The following is a 20,983-nucleotide window of genomic DNA, read 5'->3' as shown; positions in this document are numbered from 1 at the left end:
ACTAAGTGCACCTTTTGACATGGTAGAGAATTGTTCTGTTATTTGGTCGGCTTATTTTCTGACTCACAAGTACACTTGAGCAAGGGATTAAGAATATTCAAAATATTATGAAATTTGTCTTCAGTTTTCATCTCAAATTAGACTTAACTGGTCGAAATCTGTTGAAGATTTAGGAGGGGTGTACAGCATGGGTAATAAGAAGCATGACCGCACATGTCAGATTGGAATTTCTACCCAAAGCAGTTGAAATGGTTATTAATAAGGTCAGGTGAGATAACGAGAATCGTTCAGGTACCTGGCCTTGTCAAGATGTGTTTGTTTGATGTAAACAGGACAAGCTCTCTGGGAGAGCCATACCTGACCCCTGATTGCTAAATTTACCTGTGGCTTAACCTTACCCAAGCCAAAAGGTGTGTGTTGAGAACATATTATAAATTAACTGTGGAATATACCTGTAGACATATGATAAACTTGGAGAAGATTTTCCATATTTCTTGACTGTATTAAGATGGATTCTTTCATTGAGGGTGGTAAGTTTTGTCCAGTACGTCACAGTGGGTGGCAATTTACCTGACTGCTATAAATGGAGCGTTTTGTCCAGTACGTCACAGTGGGTGGTAAGTTTTGTGCAGTATGTCAAAGTGGGTGGTAATTTACCTGACTGTCACACAAGGGGACATTTTGTCCAGTACATCACAGTGGGTGGTAAGTTTTGTCCAGTATGTCACAGTGGGTGATAAGTTTTGTGCAGTACGTCACAGTGGGTGGTAAGTTTGTCCAGTATGTCACAGTGGGTGGTAAGTTTGTCCAGTATGTCACAGTGGGTGGTAAGTTTTGTCCGGTACCTCACAGTGGGTGGTAATTTACCTAACAGCCATAGTATAAGTGAGAAAAGTTTGATAACAGCATTAAAAACCAATCAAATAATCCAAAAAACAGTTCATCCACTTCCATCCCTTGGTGGAGTTGTCAGGCATTGTTGTCATGTATGGAAGTATTCAAAACCCTTGGACGAGTTGTGAAAATTGTGAATATAAAAAAAAAATATTGTATTGTGCATGAAATCAAATGTATTCTGTATTTTCCCGTTGAAAACTGTTGACCGTTTCAGTTTGCATGAATCTGTCTTAATTTCATACTTACTATAGTTTCTTCATGGTGATGTACCACATGATGTATCACAGCATCATGGAAGGGTTTCAGACTCTTCGTTCTGAGCTGAGGACTTGTTGGGTCCTCTATACAAACATGCCCCGCTTTCTTTTTCTGCGAGTCCAGGAAATCTTATCCATTCTTGGGTACTTATTAATATTCAAGTGATACCTGGGAGGACTATAAGTTTGCACCGCCTCTGTCAGCCCATCAGTCTGTCACAGCTTGCCAGGCTATTTTTTGTAAACCCATTCATTGTATTTAATTTGCAACTTGGTACATGGCTTCACTAGCAAGGTCATATTTACATTTCAGGCAACTTTGTTCGTTTTCAAGCCATGGTAAATTTATTTTGTTTTTCACCTTTTTTTTTTCAAAAATGTAAAATTGATACACACAAGTTACAGATGAAATGTGAGTGTGCTTCTGGTTTTATTGTGAGCAAAGAAAGCATGTTGCCATCTTGTTTGTTGCTGCATTGTATAGGCTCATTTTGAGGAAGCAAAGTTCTGTTGCCATTTGGTTGTTAGTTCATCTCCAAAGCTTACACTGAGTAATAAAAATCTGTTGCCGTCTTCATGTACTTTGTTGGAGGCTCACTTTAAGTAAAGGAAACTTTGTTGTCACAGTTGAATTTAGTTAATTTATTTCATTGTGGGCTCATTTGAAACAGAGAAAACTTTGTTGCCATATTTGATGTTAGTTACATCTATTTCATCGGGAGTTCATTTTAAGCAAAGAAAACGTTGTGGCCAGTTTTGATGTCAGCTCCATGAACTTCAGTCGAGGGGTATTTTACACAAAGAAAACGGTTGCCTTCTGGATATTGGAGATTTCTAGCTTTATCCCAGCTATGATCTTATCTATACCAATCAATCAATATCAAGATAAATTCTAAAGCTTTATCATTACACTGTCATTGAACATCTGCTCCAGAGACTGTGTGATGGAGGGCTTTGATGCTGATGCTGAATGGAGTGAGGACGAGATCATCAAGTCTGGCTCAGCCACAGGTAAGAGTCCAGGTGGCTCAGCCACAGGTAAGAGTCCAGGTGCTCATTTGATGTTTGATTTCATTGAAGCTTTCATAGAAGCTAAAAGGTGCAATAAGGTACAATAAAGAAAGATATGCCAAAACAATGAGATTATTTTTCGGGTTTTTGTGGCATATTTTATATTTCTTAATGTCTTCATTCTTATACTTATAAATGCTAGGCCACATCTGAAACTCCATGTTAAGAAGTCAAAATTAATTAGTTAGTCTTTAATTAGTCGAATTAATGATTGGTATTCTGTTCAGTTGCTGAAAGGTCAAAATGTTTGGTCATTCACTCATTTTAAAGAGCTTAAAATTAACGTGAAAATGATGACCTAAAATTCTCTCCAGCTCATCAAAAAGGTCACTTTGTTCTATGCAGATATTCATAATTTTGAGACATTATTGACTATTGTTTGTTGTATTTTACATTTTCATGTTTTTGTACAATAGTCATACAGTGATACAGATGAAATGTAATGCATTCTAATCTGATCTAAATCACAGGGAATTCCCACAATTTTTTGTTGAGGTCTCCACTCTGAAGAGTTCAAAATATCAAACATTTTAACCCCTGCATCATCACTCTGAAGAACTCCAAATCTGAAACATTTTAACCCCTGCATCTTCACTCTGAAGAACTCAAAATTTGAAACATTTTGACGCCTGCATCACCACTCTGAAGAGCTCAAAATTTGGAACATTTTAACCCCTGCATCATCACTCTGAAGAAGTCAAAATCTGAAACATTTTGACCCCTTCATCACCACTCTGAAGAGCTCAAAATCTGAAACATTTTGACGCCTGCATCACCACTCTGAAGAGCTCAAAATTTGAAACATTTTGACCCCTGCATCATCACTCTGAAGAGCTCAAAATTTGAAACATTGTAACCCCTGCATCATCACTCTGAAGAACTCAAAATCTAAAACATTTTGACCCCTGCATCACCACTCTGAAGAGCTCAAAATCTGAAACATTTTGACCCCTGCATCACCACTCTGAAGAGCTCAAAATTTGAAACATTTTGACCCCTGCATCATCACTCTGAAGAGCTCAAAATTTGAAACATTTTAACCCCAGCATCACCACTCTAAAGAGCTCAAAATCTGAAACATTTTGAACCCTGCATCACCACTCTGAAGAGCTCAAAATTTTAAACATTTTAACCCCAGCATCACCACTCTGAAGAGCTCAAAATCTGAAACATTTTGACCCCTGCATGACCACTCTGAAGAGCTCAGAATCTGAAACATTTTGACCCCTGCATCACCACTCTGAAGAGCTCAAAATCTGAAACATTTTGACCCCTGCATCACCACTCTGAAGAGCTCAAAATCTGAAACATTTTGACCCCTGCATCACCACTCTGAAGAGCTCAGAATCTGAAACATTTTGACCCCTGCATCACCACTCTGAAGAGCTCAAAATCTGAAACATTTTGACCCCCGCAGTGTTAGTGTTATACACGTGCATGTCCTTGTTGTCAAGGTGATTCAGAAGCTGTGAGTTATTTCTGAATAATTACATGGATTTTAGTCATCCGACAATTTAATAAATGTGACCAAAGATTTGCCAGTAAATGGTTTGTGCTTTGTGCACGTGTGTGGGTGGTTCCAGTCAGAAGGTGGGGCAGGAAGGGGTCGGTAATGGGCTGTCTCCCACTACCCTGTCTCACCTTTTGGTTGAGACAGTTGTAGGGGGTGAAGTCATATTTGCCCATAGTCACTGTATAACTGTTTTCATATATTTGTTTTGTTGAAGATCTTTAAGAAGATTGTTTACAAACTGACTGACTGACTTTCAATAAATAAAGATATAATTATTACATATTCACTATGATATGGACTTTTTGCAGGATGTCATGTATTGTTAACGTGCACTTGTTCAGGCACTTGGTGAAGGATGGTGTCCAGCCAAAGGATGGTGTCTAGCTCTGTCAGACTCAGACTGTTATGACACTGTCTCACCTGGAGGTGTATTATAACTTGTCATATTTCTTATGTTTTCTAGCTCTGTCGGACTCAGACTGTTATGACACTTTCTCACCTGGAGGTGTATTATAACTTGTCATATTTCTTATGTTTTCTAGCTCTGTCGGACTCAGACTGTTATGACACTGTCTCACCTGGAGGTGTATTATAACTTGTCATATTTCTTATGTTTTCTAGCTCTGTCGGACTCAGACTGTTATGACACTGTCTCACCTGGAGGTGTATTATAACTTGTCATATTTCTTATGTTTTCTAGCTCTGTCAGACTCAGACTGTTATGACACTGTCTCACCTGGAGTTGCATTATAACTTGTCATATTTCTTATGTTTTCTAGCTCTGTCAGACTCAGACTGTTATGACACTGTCTCACCTGGAGGTGCATTATAACTTGTCATTTTTTTTATGTTTTCTAGCTCTGTCAGACTCGGACTATGATGATGATACTGTCCCACCTGGAGGTGTGGTATCGCCACAGCTTACTGTCAAGAAGGATGACCCTGTAGACAAGGTGCTTGACAAAATCGACTCAGAACTTGGAGATATGAGTTCCCTGAAGGTATGGCCTTTGTAAATTCAATAACCTAATTCTTGCACACACAAATCGTGTAGCTGTCTCAAGTGTCAGTGGTTTTAAGCATGATTGCTGTGGCCATGTTTATTTGTCGTGTTAATCGTCCATCCTCGTGTACTTGTACATATGTTATGCCACAATGTCTGCACACTAATTGATGTAGATTTACTGTGTTTGATTTACTGATTTATGCCCCTTTACTATGTTTCCTGTTTCCTCAGTTCATCTGAAACCAGTTGACATGTTTATGTCTTCAGGCAAAATAGACGAATTTTTGAGATTCTTATTTGTATAGTTATTGCCTTTCACAGAACTACTGCTTTGGTACAATGGAGGTTATTTTTTTACAAATCCTGCACCCATAAATAAACCCCACTATTCTCAGTTTCCTCTGCCCATAAGCTCCACTGTTCCCAGCTTCCTCTGCCCATAAACCCCACTGTACCCAGTTTCCTCTACCCATAAACCCCACTGTTGCCAGTTTCCTCTACCCATAAACCCCATTGTTCCTAGTTTCCTCTACCCATAAACCCCACTGTTCCCAGTTTCCTCTATCCATAAACTCTACTGTTCCTAGTTTCCTCTACCCATGCATAAACCCCACTGCACCCAGCTTCCTCTGCCCATAAACCCCACTGTTCCCAGTTTCCTCTGCCCATAAACCCCACTGCACCCAGCCTCCTCTACCCATAAACCCAATTGTTTCCAGCTTCTCTACCAATAAACCCACTGTTCCCAGTTTCCTCTGCCCATAAACCCCACTGTTCCCAGGTTCCTCTATCCATAAACCCCACTGTTCCCATGTTCCTCTGCCCATAAACCCCACTGCTCCCGTTTCCTCTACCCATAAATGGCACTGTTCCCAGTTTCCTTTACACATAAACCCCACTGTTCCCAGTTTTCTCTGCCCCTAGACCCCACTGTTTCCAGTTTCTTTCACCCCGAACCCCACTGTTCCCAGGTTTCTCTGCCCCTGGACCCCACTGTTCTCAGTTTCTTTTACCCATATACCCCACTGTTCCCAGCTTTCTCTGCCCCAGGACCCCACTGTTCTCAGTTTCCTCTACCCATAAACCCAACTGTTTTCAGTTTCCTCTACACATAAACCCCACTGTTCCCAGGTTTCTCTACCCATAGACCCCACTGTTCCTAGTTTCCTCTACCGATAAATCCAACTGTTTCCAGGTTTCTCTGCCCATAGACCCCACTGCTCTCAGTTTCCTCTACCCATAAACCCAACTGTTTCCAGCTTCTCTACCAATAAACCCCACTGTTCCCAGCTTCCTCTACCCATAAACCCCACTGTTCCCAGTTTCCTCTGCCCATAAACCCCACTGTTCCCAGGTTCCTGTGCCCATAAACCCCACTGTTCCCTGCCCATAAACCCCACTGTTCCCTGCCCATAAACCCCACTGTTCTCAATTTCCTCTGCCCATAAACCCCACTATTCCAGTTTCCTTTACCCATAAACCCCACTGTTCCCAGTTTCCTCTACCCATAAACCGGACAGCTATGTTATATGTATGAGTAGATCCATATAACGTAATCCAATCCAGCAAAGAAAGAAATAAATTGAATTTAGAATTTCTGCCATATTTGAATTTAACCCTAATTGCTGTAACAAAGAGTTTTTTTTTTGTTTTTTCTTACTTTACATCGTACTGCAGTAAACAAAAAAAGTCATTATGTCATCATCCTTTATTAATATTTTATAAGAGTCATATTTTATAATAGAAGTATTCTTCTGTTTTTCCGGTTTCCACAGAAGTCCAGTGCACTAGACCACTCATTGTCCAGTGAAAAACCTTTATTTGTAAATGTCGCGCACCTGAACCAGTCACAAGAAGACAACTTAAAAGGTAATCTAACTGAACTGTATGGTGTTGCCTGTATAATTCTTAATCATTATTTAAGAAAAATCCATGAAACTGTGTTCCTTAAAGTATTGAGTGCGTGTCTGAAAATTACCCAGATTGCCAAAACATAATAATGTTGGTAATCAGTTTTCTTATTCAAGCAGTGTCTTTTTAAACTTTTTTTATAAAAACATCCCGTCTGGAGAAAACTTCATTGTGATGCTGTAATCATTATAGATAGTAAGTTAGTTACAGTGAATTCGCTCAGCATAATCTCTGTATTTGAGAATAGGTTAGGCTGTTGATGTCATACACTTGGCAACTGTTTGAACCAAAAGTGTCATGTTAAATTGATTCAAGAACCTCTACTGTGTTGATGTCTTGGGTCAGTCAATAGACCCAAGAATCTCTGCCCAAAGTGTCCTGATGTCCGTCATTTAAAATTGACTTCTGTAACTCTTCAAACTTTTCGAACGTTTGCAAGGTCATTATTCTGTGTAGACTGATAAAATTATAATTTTTGTGAAGCCCTTAAATTGGTCAATGCAACCAATGTAGTTTTGTATCCAAAATGAAATTCACATGGGTGCATAGATCGTTCTGAAAGTTGGCCCAAGGTCATTACACTGGGATGTGTTGAGTCACCTTGTTTCAGCATGGTTTTGCAGTGAGGCAGCACTATGAAAAGGCTACTTCATCATCAAATCATGCCCACCATACTCAATAGAAGGTGACACTGTATTATGAATTACTTTGAACTCATCGCAAGCAAACCAACCATTGTGATGTTATCATTTTAAAGTTTTGTTTTGTTTTCTTGCATGAAGATTCTGAGAAGACAGGAACAGACACTGGCTTAGGCACAGGAAGTCTAACCTCAGATGCTGACCCATTGCTGACACCTCCTGCCACTACAAACACAACAGCAATGCCCAGCCATGTTGGAATCCCAGCCACAAAAGGTAATACTGACTGTATACATCTGATACCTGTCACTGACACAGGCAATGTTATAGATACCCCTAACCCCACTGCTCTCTGGGCCTTGGTAGCAAAACTGGGTGAGAGCTCTCAGGGGTGTTTATGTGGTTTTACATGAAATTCTCTTTGCATGAAGATTGCTTGCTATCATCTGCATACAAATGAGGTCACGTGTTGGAAAGTTTGTCAGCTATCTGTTTCTGTTTGACAAGGTCAGTGGTTTACTGAATGGTTTACTGAACTGTTAACAGGCACTGCTCTGCCCTCTCCTGAATGCTATCATTTACAAGAGAAATCTTTATCACTACATAGATGTTAATCTTTTAACATAAGCGTATACTCCATGGGATCGTACACCTACGAAAAAGATAGTCAGAGAAAAAAATTTCTTTGCCATACAAAAATATGTCATTTCAGCCAGACTGTGACCTTATGGAACAAAAAGCAGATTGAGAATAAAATCTACAATTTTTCTTCTTATATATGTTTGAAAGTCAAAAGAGTTTGTATGAAATAAAACAGAAAAAAACAGGAAACTGTTATATCAGTATGAGACAAGATGAAAGGAATTCAGACCAGTTATTCATATTGTTCTGGAGAAAAAAAGCTGTGGAGATCTGTTTGAGTAACAGTGATGAAATAAATGTTGTAAATCTTGTATTATTCAGGCTAGTGTTTAATGGTGGAATGCATCGATTCTAAAAATATATTTATTAAAAAAAAGAGTATGGGATGTATATACATACATGATCTATTAATGTTTAATGTCTGTACATAGGTGAATGTTCTATCAGTAATTCATCCGCTGAAGGAAATGATATATGGACAAGTCACCATTTAGTCAGTCAAATTATGAAAAGTTATGAAAAGTGTACCGGGGGTAACAAGTATATAAGTGCACCCTAACCAGTTTCACCTGAACAAGATGCGAAACATCTACGAGGTTTTGGTGCTTGGTGATTTCCTGGACTTATTGTGAGTAAGTTGACTATGCTTATTCATTCACATTTCAGTGCCCACTTATTGTTTTTTAGGAAAATATCCATGCAATCTGAAACATTCCTTTATTTTTTTAAAATATAAATAAACATTATACAGCACAGTGTATTTGTTAATGAGTGTGACTATCCATTTCATGAAACTTTGATCTTATCATGATGTTGGTAGTACTGCCAGTTGTACACACCTTTTTGGCGTAGTTATATTTTGTGCATTTGTTATGTCTCTGAATATTTTATGTCATGCTCTGAGGCTGATATTATCAGAAAACACTCTTATCAGCTGGACTCCTATGGGACAACAAGTGCATAGTCAAGGGGAACAACTGTGTAATGTGACTTGACAGATGCTGGGTTCATCTTCAGTAATAATTTATTTGTTGCTTTGACAGCCTCATTGCGTCTACTTTATGGAGGAGTTATTTGTTAAGTGTACAAATCCCATTGGCTGTTTGTCACTGATAGTTTACCCAGTGTATACTCTTTCTACTGGTGAACAGTTATCCAGCTTTGTTCAGTTTCAGTGATGATACTGTGATATTGAAACCTGAGCTCACTGAACTGTTCGCAGTGGAATATCTTTGGGGCCAATATCAGGGATGGGCTATCTCTCTTCCTTGCTGGTCTCTGCCAATTTGTCAGAATTGTCTGAAATAGCTATATTGATACATTCACAAATCAGGTGCTCCAGAAAAAACACAGTAACACTCTTAAATTAAAAATTATTCAATTCTTTTTTTTTTTATGCGTAAGATTTTCCCCAAATGTCATTTAATTAATATTAGACATCTTTCATGTAAAGTTTACCTTTACTTGCAACATAATAATTAAAACAACTGTACTTTTCACAGAAAGAAGGTGTCCAATATGGCTGCAGATTGCTCTGGTCCATGTCATACCTGTACTTTTTGACATTCTGCTCTTTTAATACTATTTGAAATTTTCATGAAAGGCCTATAATATCTAATAAATAATGTGTGTGGAATATTAAGGTCTTGCATATAAAACATTTTGAATACATTTGTTGCATGTTAACCCACAACCATCCACAGGTTGCTGGCAGACCAAGGAGGCAGCGAAAGTTCATGTTTTATTATATAAAAAGGGTTAAAAATTATCCACAGTATCAGCTATTTTTTCCTTTATTCCCTTATATTTTATATTTAATCATTCCTCAGAAATATTTCTTTTATCTTGTAGTGCCATATTCAAGAATTTTCATTCACTAATAATGCAAAAATATTTCTTTTATTTGATAGTGCCATATTGGAGAATTTTTCATTCACTTGTAGAACAAAAATATTTACATTAGTTGGTAGTGCCATATTTGAGAAGTTACTATTCACGTATAAAACAAAAATACTTCTTTTATTTGGTAGTGCCATATTCAAGAATTCTGGCGTATATAGCCTAAAAATTTTGCCCACAAAAGTGCATTTTTAGAGGCAAATAAATGTTGCAAAATATTATTTTTGGTGCTGAAACTTACAAGTTTCCAGAAGAATATCATCCCATTTTCCTCAGAAACCTCAAAACACCTTTCTCTCAGAACCAAGAAAAATGGGCAAGTTAGTCACGGACGAAATCGATGTTTATTTAGGGTAATAAAAATCACTGATATTATTTAGAATCCATGAATATGCCGAGGACATTAAAAAAGGTGTAGCGTTTACACCTGTAGTATTTATGCTGTCTGTACTACCCTTTCATAGGCAGTTCACACGCATATGGAGGTTCTGGTGCATGTATCAAAAGAGGGAGTTGTATCTTCCTCGCTTGATGTTCAGCATGAAGAGATAGACGCGTATCAGTATAATGGCTGGGGGGGGGGGGGTGTCTTACTTGCCTTCAGTAAGGCGTCTCAATGAAGCAGCACTAGATAAAAGGAGTGGTGGAAATCCGTCCTGCAACAAGGAGGCACATTACATGCACTCTAAGGGCTCCTTCATTGTCATATGACAGAAAAATTGTTAAGTACGATGTTAAACCCCAAGCATTCACTCATTCACTCACTCACTCACTCACTCACTGTACGTGTCTTCTATGTGTGGGTGACTGTACTCGGATGTCTAATCGTTGTCGTCGTATATAACTGACATGACATAGGAAGTGGCCGGTAGATACAGGTAAAATCAATACTAGCAATATACATGTAGCCACAGTGAGATGTCATGCTTCTATCAGTGTAAAGTCACAGTATATATACTCTTTCAGTTTGATATCAGATTACCCGGCAAGATGGAAGCGGAGACGTGGTGGTCTTTTGGATAGGAAGGCTACCAATTTAAAGTTTAATTTATAGCTCACAGCAAGTCCTTGTGAGAATGTGGACTGATTTATCAATTTTTCCTATTTGTGTTAACAAAAAACCATTGAAAAGACAGGAAAATTATCTAAAAAATATCATGATGAGACAAAATGAAGAGGTGAGGGTGTTAAAATTAAGAAGTAGCTTGTTTGGGGTAAACATACGTACCAAAAAAAACTGGATATCCCTTTTTTCTTTTCAAAATTTGTTCATTGAAAGCTTGTTGCAGTTTGGGAATATCTTAAACAAATGTGAAATGTAATAATTAAAGAGATCATACCAAAGACTGTTGGCAAAAAATCCATATTCGCTATTCAAATCAAATTTTTGGTGTTTACCAAGAATTCAGTGTTGATCAATTTTTGCCAAAATCGACACAGCAATGTGTTTGACTTGAAAATTGCTTTGGAGCCTAAACCAGGTCTTGTATCATATATAATACAGATGCCCAGAGAATCCATTCTTAAGAAAATAAAATAAAATAAATAAGCCAGCCATAAAGTTTGAAAAACCCAGCTTGTTACACGAAACAAACAACTTTATACCTAGATGATACAGGTGGTTTGTAATCATTGGTTGATTCAGTGGGTTCATGTCGTTCTATGTGTACAGGTGTGTTGTATGTTGCTATGTGACACCTGGGCTTACCTGAGCATATCTACAGGTATCTTGTTGCTCGTGAATAATTATGGAATAATTCTAATTAACTATGGTTCTCGTTTTACAACAGCATGCTTTATAAACAGCACAAGGAGACCAGATTCGATAATTGTCTGATAGAGTAGAATTTTATTGTAGCATTTCTTCCACATTTGCCTGTCGTGAACAGTCGTCGCACAGTGTTATGAAGCTTGCAGGGTTAATGACACAAACAAATCATGTTTTAGTCGTGTCATTTTCATTATAATTGTTTGCATAAATTTCACTGAAAAGAGTAGGCCTACTTCAGTGGTTGAAAAGGTTGAAGATTTACAGTAGATAACATAGAACGAATATTTGTGCAAAATACCCCACAAAAATAACCAGAAATCAATGTATCAGATTAATGTGCCATTTAAGATGGAAAGTTTTACATGGCATTTTGGACAACACACTAAACAGAACGTACGACTGTTACTACTGGGACATGCCCTAGTTTTTTACTGCTAATTCATTAACACCGCCTTAAAGGACACCTGAAACACTTGCTTGATATGACATAATGTGTGATCTGTATATAAAGTCTGTAATAAACTGAATGACGTTCAAACCCACACTGGTTTCATAGTTTGGATTTATTAGTTTATTTGATAGGTGTTTTATGCCATACTCAAGAATATTTCACTTATATGATGGCGGCCACCATTGTGATTGGAGGAAAGCCAGGACCATTTGCAGGTTGCTGGAAGACCTTCCCACATACGGATACTATTTATATTATAGAGATACAGAATTGATTGTGATTTGGTGTTGTGAGAGACAGGCAAGTCCCGACTATGCCTTGACTAAGCTGAATTGTAGTTATTCAAGTGCGACTAAGGCTGCAAGATTTGACCCAGGAAATCCTATCTCCATCGTCAGCCAATCAGCTTCAATTTTATATTCCTGTAAGGCATAACTTGAACAGACCACTTTGAACAGGATACAGCTCAATGATAAGCTATTGTGAATGTGATTGAAGATGTAGGTACAAAAATTACAAGCCACAAATCAGTGGGAAGGTCTACCAGCACCCCACTGACCATAAAACTGTAATTAGCCACGCACTGTAGGAGCATTATCTCTTAATTATCAGCCACCCATTGCAGTAAATGACCAAAAATTTGCCCCATGACTGTGCTGTATCATTCACCTTATAGAGACACATAAGAATTTTGTGTGAAATTGGATCTTTTTTTTTTGATCAGAATTCTAGACATAAATGTCCGCATTTAAAGTAAAGTTAAGGCGGTAATGTGCATCTGAAAGTGGCATTTTTACAGGCCAAACATTAGACCATTATTGGTCTTTGAATGTTTTTTGAGTGTTTTTTTGGAAGGTACATCTGGTATATCTGGTATAAGGGAAAATGTAGGTTTCAGCAAACATAAATACTGTAATTCTTCAACCTTTTCATTCAAGCCTATTCTGAAGGCATTATTCTGTGAAGAGTGATAAAATTACACTTTTTGTGAAACCATGAAATCTGCCAATCTACGCAATGTAGTTTTGTCTCCAAAACCAGCTTAAAGGTGTGCATAAATTGCACTGAAAATTGCGCTTTCATATGCAAAAATGTTGAGGAATTAAGATAATTTATATTATAACATGTTTAATGCCACTAAAATACATTTCTTAGCAAAACTGAGGTTTGTTATTAATTAGATTATAACAGTTGTTGCCTGATACTTAGATTCAATGGGAAAAATTTATGACCGATGGGGAGATCTTCAAGTCTAGTTCAAGATGACATGAAGATTAATGCAATGACTGGGGGTGAGGGTGGGGGTCTGATTAATCTCTCTCCTCATCTTACTGCCATTTCAGCTGTGTGAAAGTATTGGACGCATGAAATTTGAGGTGGTTTACGGTATTCTCATGTCTTGACTAGGTACCTGACAACTCTCCCGACTTACCTGTACTCAGAGCTTCAGCTAAGTCAGCAAGAGATACAGATCATAGATCCAATTGGCTGCAACAAGAAATATCATACTGTAATTCTTTTCATGTGTTTACAAGGTGTTTATTCAAGCATATTCGGAGGGCATTATTCTGTGTAGACTTATAAAAGTATGCTTTTTGTAAAGCCCTGAAATTTGCCAATCCAACCAATGTAGTGTTGTCCCTAAGATCAAATTAAAAATGTACATAGATTGTAACGAAAGTTGAGGAATTAGGGTAGATGTATTGTATAGCCAAATAACCCTACTAGAAGCCAGGGACCAGTTTCACAAAGCGTCGTACAACATGGTTTTATCGTGCATATGTCGTACAATGTTTTATACATCACTTTTACCGTATCATTGTCCAATATATGCAATTATCCTACATGTACGACATCTTTGCGAAACTGTTTAATACACTAGCAGCCAATATCAAACAACAAACAGCACTTTATAGTCTGCATAAAGTATTTGACTGTCATGAGCTCCTGTGGGGGTCCCAGCTGTAGATACAGTTGTATGTCTACTGAATAGAGTGTGACGTTCCCGCATAAGCAGATGCGGCTTTGATCCTCTGACTTACTGACTTACATGTAAGCATTGAGAAAAATTATACCTATTCTCCTATTCCATTCCTGCAATCGTCGTACAATGGACTCTCAGGCTATTTAAACCCTTAAAAACAAGCTGTCTGATATAAATTAGAAGTATTACAGTAGTGAATATCATTTTTGTTTGGAGCTTTAAAGGAGAAGAAAACTTCAAAACATGATACTATAGGCTGAAAAGAGCACATTTTTTTATATCTGGTGGTGCCTTTTGCATAATTTTGTGATTTCTCCTCGCCATACACGTAGAGCCTGAAAACGGCAAAGCTGGCATAAATCGCTGAGTCCATCGCATCCTCCATCTTTAAGACCCTGTAATTTATGCTGGGGTTATGTTGCCTCTCAGCCATTGAGAATCATTAAAATTGCCGGCTTGTTCGTGTAAACTCAGAACCTACGTCCAACATTCCGGTTTCCTGATCGTCAAATGGAAAATGAACTGTGCTGTTCGCTACCTTCTGTGAAGAGTTCTACAGGAAATGTATGAACTGCACTTCGGCGGTTTCCGACAGCAATTCTCCTCCTAACACAAAAGACTTCAGGACTAGTTCAGAGGATTTTGGTGCTGACTTTATTTATAATTTATCAACTTGAGGCACATATTAGAATTTTCTCTGTGGTATGCACCTGCGAGGAAATGCATAGTCTTTTCAATGGTATTTGACTGATATTTAAATTTTCTTCTCCTTTAAGAATACTAAGCACCTTGATGTCCATCCTGGCTTCCTCTCTGGCCTTGGAGGCCTCCATGGCTGAGGTGGTTAGGGTGCCAGCATGGCACTATGACCCACGAACGTCTCACCCATGCGGGTCACTGCGGGTTTAAAGGTTACATGAAAAGCTTTGGTTTTATTTCTTAATGTGCAGATTATCATGTGTAATAACATGTAACAGTACACACAAATTTTTCTACTTTCGCTTTGGGTGGTAAAAATGGTTTCAAAAAACAGTTTTCTTAAGGCCCCAACGATCAGTCTTGAAATTAACTAGCTAGCAGCAGTGACGTCAATGATGGTCCCTGTTTAAAAAGAACTGGGGAGGACAGACCAAAGAGGTCTGGCCAGATGGGAGCAGGGTTGTGGGGAACGGACCGAATGGGAGCAGGTGTAGGGGCGCAGAAGGGGCGCTACCCTGGCCTGAGGAAACCATGCAGTATCTGGGTACGTCACCTTGACCATAATGTAGCGACATGGTCCATTGAGTTTGTGACACTTCAGCGGGTGTTCACTGAGTTCCGAGCAAGATCTACGATGATGTAATTTCTGAAAAAATCCAACCATTGATGGAAAATACGCATAATATAGAGGGATAATAAAGAGGTGCAAAAATGCCACCAAAATGAAATGTTTTTAACAAAAATTCCATGGCATCATTTTTTTCATTTGGAATGAAAACATAATATTTGTTTTATAGTTCCTTTTCATGTATCCTTTAAGTTCAGCGCAGGCTGGCTTCCTCTCTGGCTGTCCATGGGAAGGTCTGTCAGCAACCTGCAGATGATCATGGAGTTTCCCAGGGCTCTGTCCGCTTTTCTGACACCATAATGCTAACTGCCGTCGTAGAAGTGAAATGTTCTTGAGTACATCACATAATTAGTGTTAGAATTATCAGAACGAATGAAGGAATGAATGAATGAATGAACAACAACGTAGTTAGATGTGAGTGATGTTTTCTCTATGGTGTGTTGAGATTAGGAATCCGTACGCCTTTCAAAGTCAACGATGAAAATATTATAATTCTGACACGAGAAGCAGAAATGAACAAAATAAAATTATGAAAATAAGAACTTCTAAAGTTACTATATGGAAGCAAAAAATTTTGTTTTATATGATATTCAATATTTAAAAGAAGACAAAAAATTTGTTTAGGCAGGAGACTGTGTTTAACGTCATACTAGTTTATAGCTGCACACAAAATCGGCACTGGCGTTCAATAACGGAGAAATCAGTGTTAAACAAAATGTTAGGGTGGTGTTGTATTGAGCTCAGGCTTTGTGTCACTAGTTATAACTTATCACCGAGTTCATAACAGAAGATCACTTTCTCTGTTCACAGTTTTAATACTCCATTTGCCACTGTAAAATACATATGCTCACCTTCCCCTAACTTCCCATGACTTACGTGATTTTACATTGGTCTCATAACTCTCCTGTGTAGAAGGTACCAATAATCCAGGTAATGACTGTTATCACTTTGCACACATGTAGAACACAATGACACATAGGGGATGTGGCATTGTTGATTTGCAGTGTGCATATTAAATACCGTAAATTACAAAATTTATATTTTGTATATAAAAGAAGCAATGTTTTGCAAAGTGTGAGGGGTGGTTTCTCAGAAAGTACTGCATGTATTGACCTGGAGTTTCACATTCACATGTACGCTCAATTGCTGATGCTCTGTGTGCGTATTAATTACCGTAAATTACCAAATTCAGTAAATTATGCTGTGAGCCCAAGTCCTGCATTCAAGTGTCTTCTACAGGTGAGCTGTTTGGTAGCTACCAAATTTAAGTTCATTTATACGATGGTGGTCAGTTTTATGGCTTTGGGAAACTGAAGTGTGCAGGTTTACCGTAACAGATAAAATGTCTCCTATGTGGCTTATAAGTGCAGTTCAGTTAACCTTAAATTGTGCTAATGCCCAGAGCAAGAGTACTATCAACTGCTTACACATATATTGTCCGGGGGTTCTCCATGACTGAGGTGGTTAGCACGCCAGTGCAGCACACTCACCCCAGAGCCTCTCACCCATGCGGTCACTGTGAGTCCAAGTCCAGCTCAAGCTGGCTTCCTCTTGGGCCATACGTGGGAAGGTCTGTCAGCAACCTGCGGATGATCGTGGGTTTGGCCTGGTCTTTACCCGGTTTCCTCACACCATAATGCTGGCAGCCATCGTATAAGTGAAGTATTACACGAAGTTAAACACCAATCAAATAAATGAATAAATAAATCAGTATATTGTATACTGGAACAATGATCTCAGAAAATATGTCAGATTTATAGTTTACATTCAAATTTGGAATAGCTGGCTGTCCTTAATTGTCACTGAAAACTGGTAATCTATTGTCAAGCGAGATCAGAGAATCGGGCGGATAGGGAGATTAATAAACTTGCTAGCGGTCATTATTCCTGTCATTGATTTGGACGGAATCGATTAGCAGACAAAGAAGTTGGAGGTAAGTCTGAATGGTCAGGAAGCATGGATACATCATTTAGAGTCATGACAGATATCTCATCTGACCATACAGGTAAATTCACCTGTCATCTGACGACTGTGACACAGTATAGGTACACACACCTAATGTCTCCTCCTTGTCATGTGACCGAAAAATTAATGAGGACTTTGTTAAACCGCAAGGCTACACATTAACGAGCTCCACAGGTGTCTATGCTTAGCTCCCTGAGACTTAATGTGGCCTGGAGGTTATTGGCGTCATCTCACATGATGAAGTGAATTTCCCACCTGGATGGACACAAATTGTTGTGACAGCAAGCTCATTGAATGAGCGGCTGCCTGATTGAGTCAGTATTGTGAAGGTATGATTCTGTAGAACTTGCCTGAGCATTCATGTAAATGTACCTGTTAGGCACTGGTGCAGTGACAAGTTTTACCAACATCGACAGACAGTTTTAAGACAGGTGAGAAGTACACGTGCTTTGATCTCTGTTATATCCTAATGTATCATTTTATTTTTTTTTTTTGCTCTTTCTGTTCTTATTTTTTAATGGAAATAATTGGTGTATGTGGGAGAGATGGGGGGGGGGGGAAGGGGGTTTGAGGATGGGGGGATGATAATTCCTTGTCAAATTGGTCATACTTTCAGGTTTAAAACTTGCAGCCTTGGAAAAATTTTTTGTCCCAAACTCCATCTGCTTTTCTTTTTTTTTTTTTTTTTTTTTTTTTTGTCCTTCCATGGTATGCCAGGAAAGAAACATAACTTTGAGTGTAATTTAGTGGTTTAGTCATTCTTTGTGAGATAAGGCTGATGTAAAGGTGGGCTTAAACTCACAGCAACCTCATCGGTGCTCAACCTAAACGTCATAAGTCCTGTTCCACGATGTGAAACATGTCGTAGACTGTGAGTTTCACATATGATGCGTGGTCTGCTGGTAATATCCCACAAGACTGTATAAGTCTCCGGCCTGAGAGGATTGACCATTGTGTCTGGTGCTTTGTCTGGTGTCATTTCTGGTGGTTTGTCTAATGTCATCCATGGTGTCTTGTCTAATGTCAGTTATGGTATCTTGTCTAGTGTTGAGTCTGATGGCTTACCTGGTGTCATTTATGGTGCCTTGTCCAGAGTCTTGTCTAGTGTCCTGTCTGGTAGTTTCATCATGATGATGTATTGAGGGAACACCATCAGTAGGACATGATTGTCCTTGAGGATTGACATTGCGACCGCTAATATCAATCCATCAGTCAGTCATTCGGCTATATATTTTTTTTTCCAGATAAAAAGAAGAATACAACTGGTGGCAGTGGCCTTGATTTTCTGCAGGCAAAAGAAGTTGATGAAAAGTTTCAAGAGGTTTTGAGTAGAAAGAAAGGTATGGCACTGGTATTATATTTTTTTTTCACACAAGACAAGAATTAAGACTTTTTTTGTCAAATCTGAATTTAAACCTGGCTCAACCCTTTTTATACTTTTGCCTCCCCCATTGACATTTTTGTGTTGGAATGAGGTGCTATGATTTAGCTTTCTTAGTCACCGTATGGAAGTGATTCATTTCTCTAAACCAGGAATTAAAACACTATACCGGTAAGCTTAGTTATCTTTTATATTTTTATTTATTTTATTTGATTCGGGGTTAAATATTCTTTAAGTATGGCGGATTTTTGTAGGTGGATACCTAGAAGATCTTCAAACTGCACCAGTGCTCAGTGATCAGGAAACCATCAAAACAGAGGACTTTGAGGCCAAATTTAATGAGTGCCTTATTCCTGCTACAGGTATATTAAATATTGTTGTATATATATATATGTAGATGTACCTGGATTGTTGAATTTGGCTACTCAGGTGTCAGAGGTCACATACACACATACACAAATAAGATATTTTCAAATAGGATTCAATCTCAGTGTTAATATGTTAAATCTACAATGTATGTGCCTCTCCATATAGTTGATTTGCTATTAGCTAGATCTGAACTGGGATTAAGATAGATAATCTTAATCCCAGATCTGAATTAAGAAGCCTGAGGATCAGTCAGTTGTTTTCAGGCATGGTTAACATCCAACTTTTCATCCCAACTTTCCAACTTTCAAACACAGCGGAAATGAAAATCTTACGAAATAAAAGGACAGAATGCCTGCTCAGAGATGGCATGCCAACATAGATATGTATGCCTGTTGACATTTGTTGGGTAAATGAATATAATTTGTCTCTTTTTCATGTAATTGCAATGTTCATTACAAGATGAAGATATCAAAGATCCAAGACCATGGCTGTGTAGAATGAAGGTCGTTTTCAGAGGGCTTTGAAGTACAGATATTACGAACATAAAACGATAATCACAGTAGTCTGAGCCTCACCAGTGTCCGAACAACAAAGCTCCAAAATGTCAGCTCCAATGGAAACGACTCTAATGATGCCTGTCCTGTGTGCATGCTGGATGATCTGGCAGACTTTAAGGCAGTTAATGAAAATATGTTTGTTTGACATCACCCAACTGATCTTCCCCAAAATTGCACAAGTCTAAATTTTGATAGGGGGTCCATTTATAAAGAATGAGAATTAAAACACAGTCATCATGCTATCTGTGCACTTTGTATCTCCACACCCTCCCAGAGCTGAACGCAGAAATTGTTAATTATGTAACATCAGTGCAGCCATTCAGGTGGGAGAAAGACTTCATTACTCTTCCTGGATAACTAAATCTTCAGTGCTTTGATACTTATTTATCCAGGAATGTACAGTTACCTGGCCTTTCTCCCCATTTTACTGTATATATAGCACAAGTCATGTGGACAATTTTTTGGCATGACATCCTGACCTCCTGTACGTTCTGAGAGTTCTGTAGATCTTGAAAAGGTGTTAACTTTTGAGGCTTTCATTTTGGAGGAATTGAAATAAAAAGTAATATTTGGGAGCCTCTGTGGAAATGGGCCCCATAAGTACCCCAGGAGACGCTCACCGGCTCATGCTGACTTCCTCTCTGGCCCTGTTTTGGGAAGGTCTGGCAGCAACCAGTCACAGGTTTCTCCCGGGCTCTGCCACCATAATGCTGGCCACTGCCGTACAAGTAAAATATTCCAGCATAAGACACCAATCAAATAAATAAAGAAAGAAAAAGTAATGTTGTATGATATTTATTTGCCTCTGAAATGCTCTTTCATGATGCAGATTTTTCGGGTAAATACAGTACATGTGGTATACGAAATATTTTATATAACCTTCTTTCCGGTATTCTTTGATCAACTGTCATGTTGCTGTGGGGTTTCATTTAATTCGACACAGGATGAAATCTACTTAACTGACTCTGAAAGGATTATGGATTGGGAAAATTTGATATGAAGGCTGATAATGGATATACAGGCCCTGTTAAAGTAAAACACTTGATGATCCGAACTATGGAGAGAGAAAAACATGTAATATGGGTTAAATGGGTTGAACTGTGGGAATTAGGCAAAATGTTTCAGTGCTGATGTACTAAAAACCTAAGGAAATGGTGTGGACTTCTGTCATCATTTTGACTCATTTATTTGATTGGTGTTTTAAGCGGTGCTCAAGAATTTTTCACTTATACGACGGCAGCCAGCATTATGGTAAGAGGAAACTGGACAGAGCCCAGGGAAAGCCCACGGCCATTCGCAGGTTGCTGGCACACCTTCCCACATACGGCCAAAGAGGAAGCC

The 20,983-nt window shown here is 38.5% G+C and overlaps 1 protein-coding gene across 1 annotated transcript in view; it reads left to right on the top strand.

Moving 5' to 3' along the window:
* The first annotated feature begins 2,098 nt into the window (after positions 1–2,098).
* The window catches only part of LOC135476454 (cingulin-like protein 1), an 86,923-nt gene continuing 68,038 nt past the window's right edge, over positions 2,099–20,983 (top strand). Inside the window, exons 1-6 of the mRNA XM_064756484.1 lie at positions 2,099–2,192; positions 4,597–4,739; positions 6,520–6,613; positions 7,438–7,572; positions 18,580–18,675; positions 18,971–19,078. Of these exons, the coding sequence (XP_064612554.1) occupies positions 2,099–2,192; positions 4,597–4,739; positions 6,520–6,613; positions 7,438–7,572; positions 18,580–18,675; positions 18,971–19,078 (670 nt within the window). The remainder of the gene's footprint in view (positions 2,193–4,596; positions 4,740–6,519; positions 6,614–7,437; positions 7,573–18,579; positions 18,676–18,970; positions 19,079–20,983) is intronic.

This window comes from Liolophura sinensis, chromosome 10, assembly GCF_032854445.1.
Source record: "Liolophura sinensis isolate JHLJ2023 chromosome 10, CUHK_Ljap_v2, whole genome shotgun sequence".
NCBI classification, from domain to species: domain Eukaryota; kingdom Metazoa; phylum Mollusca; class Polyplacophora; order Chitonida; family Chitonidae; genus Liolophura; species Liolophura sinensis.
Note: the sequence above shows the minus strand (reverse complement) of the source record. Positions and strands in the feature narration are given on the sequence as shown.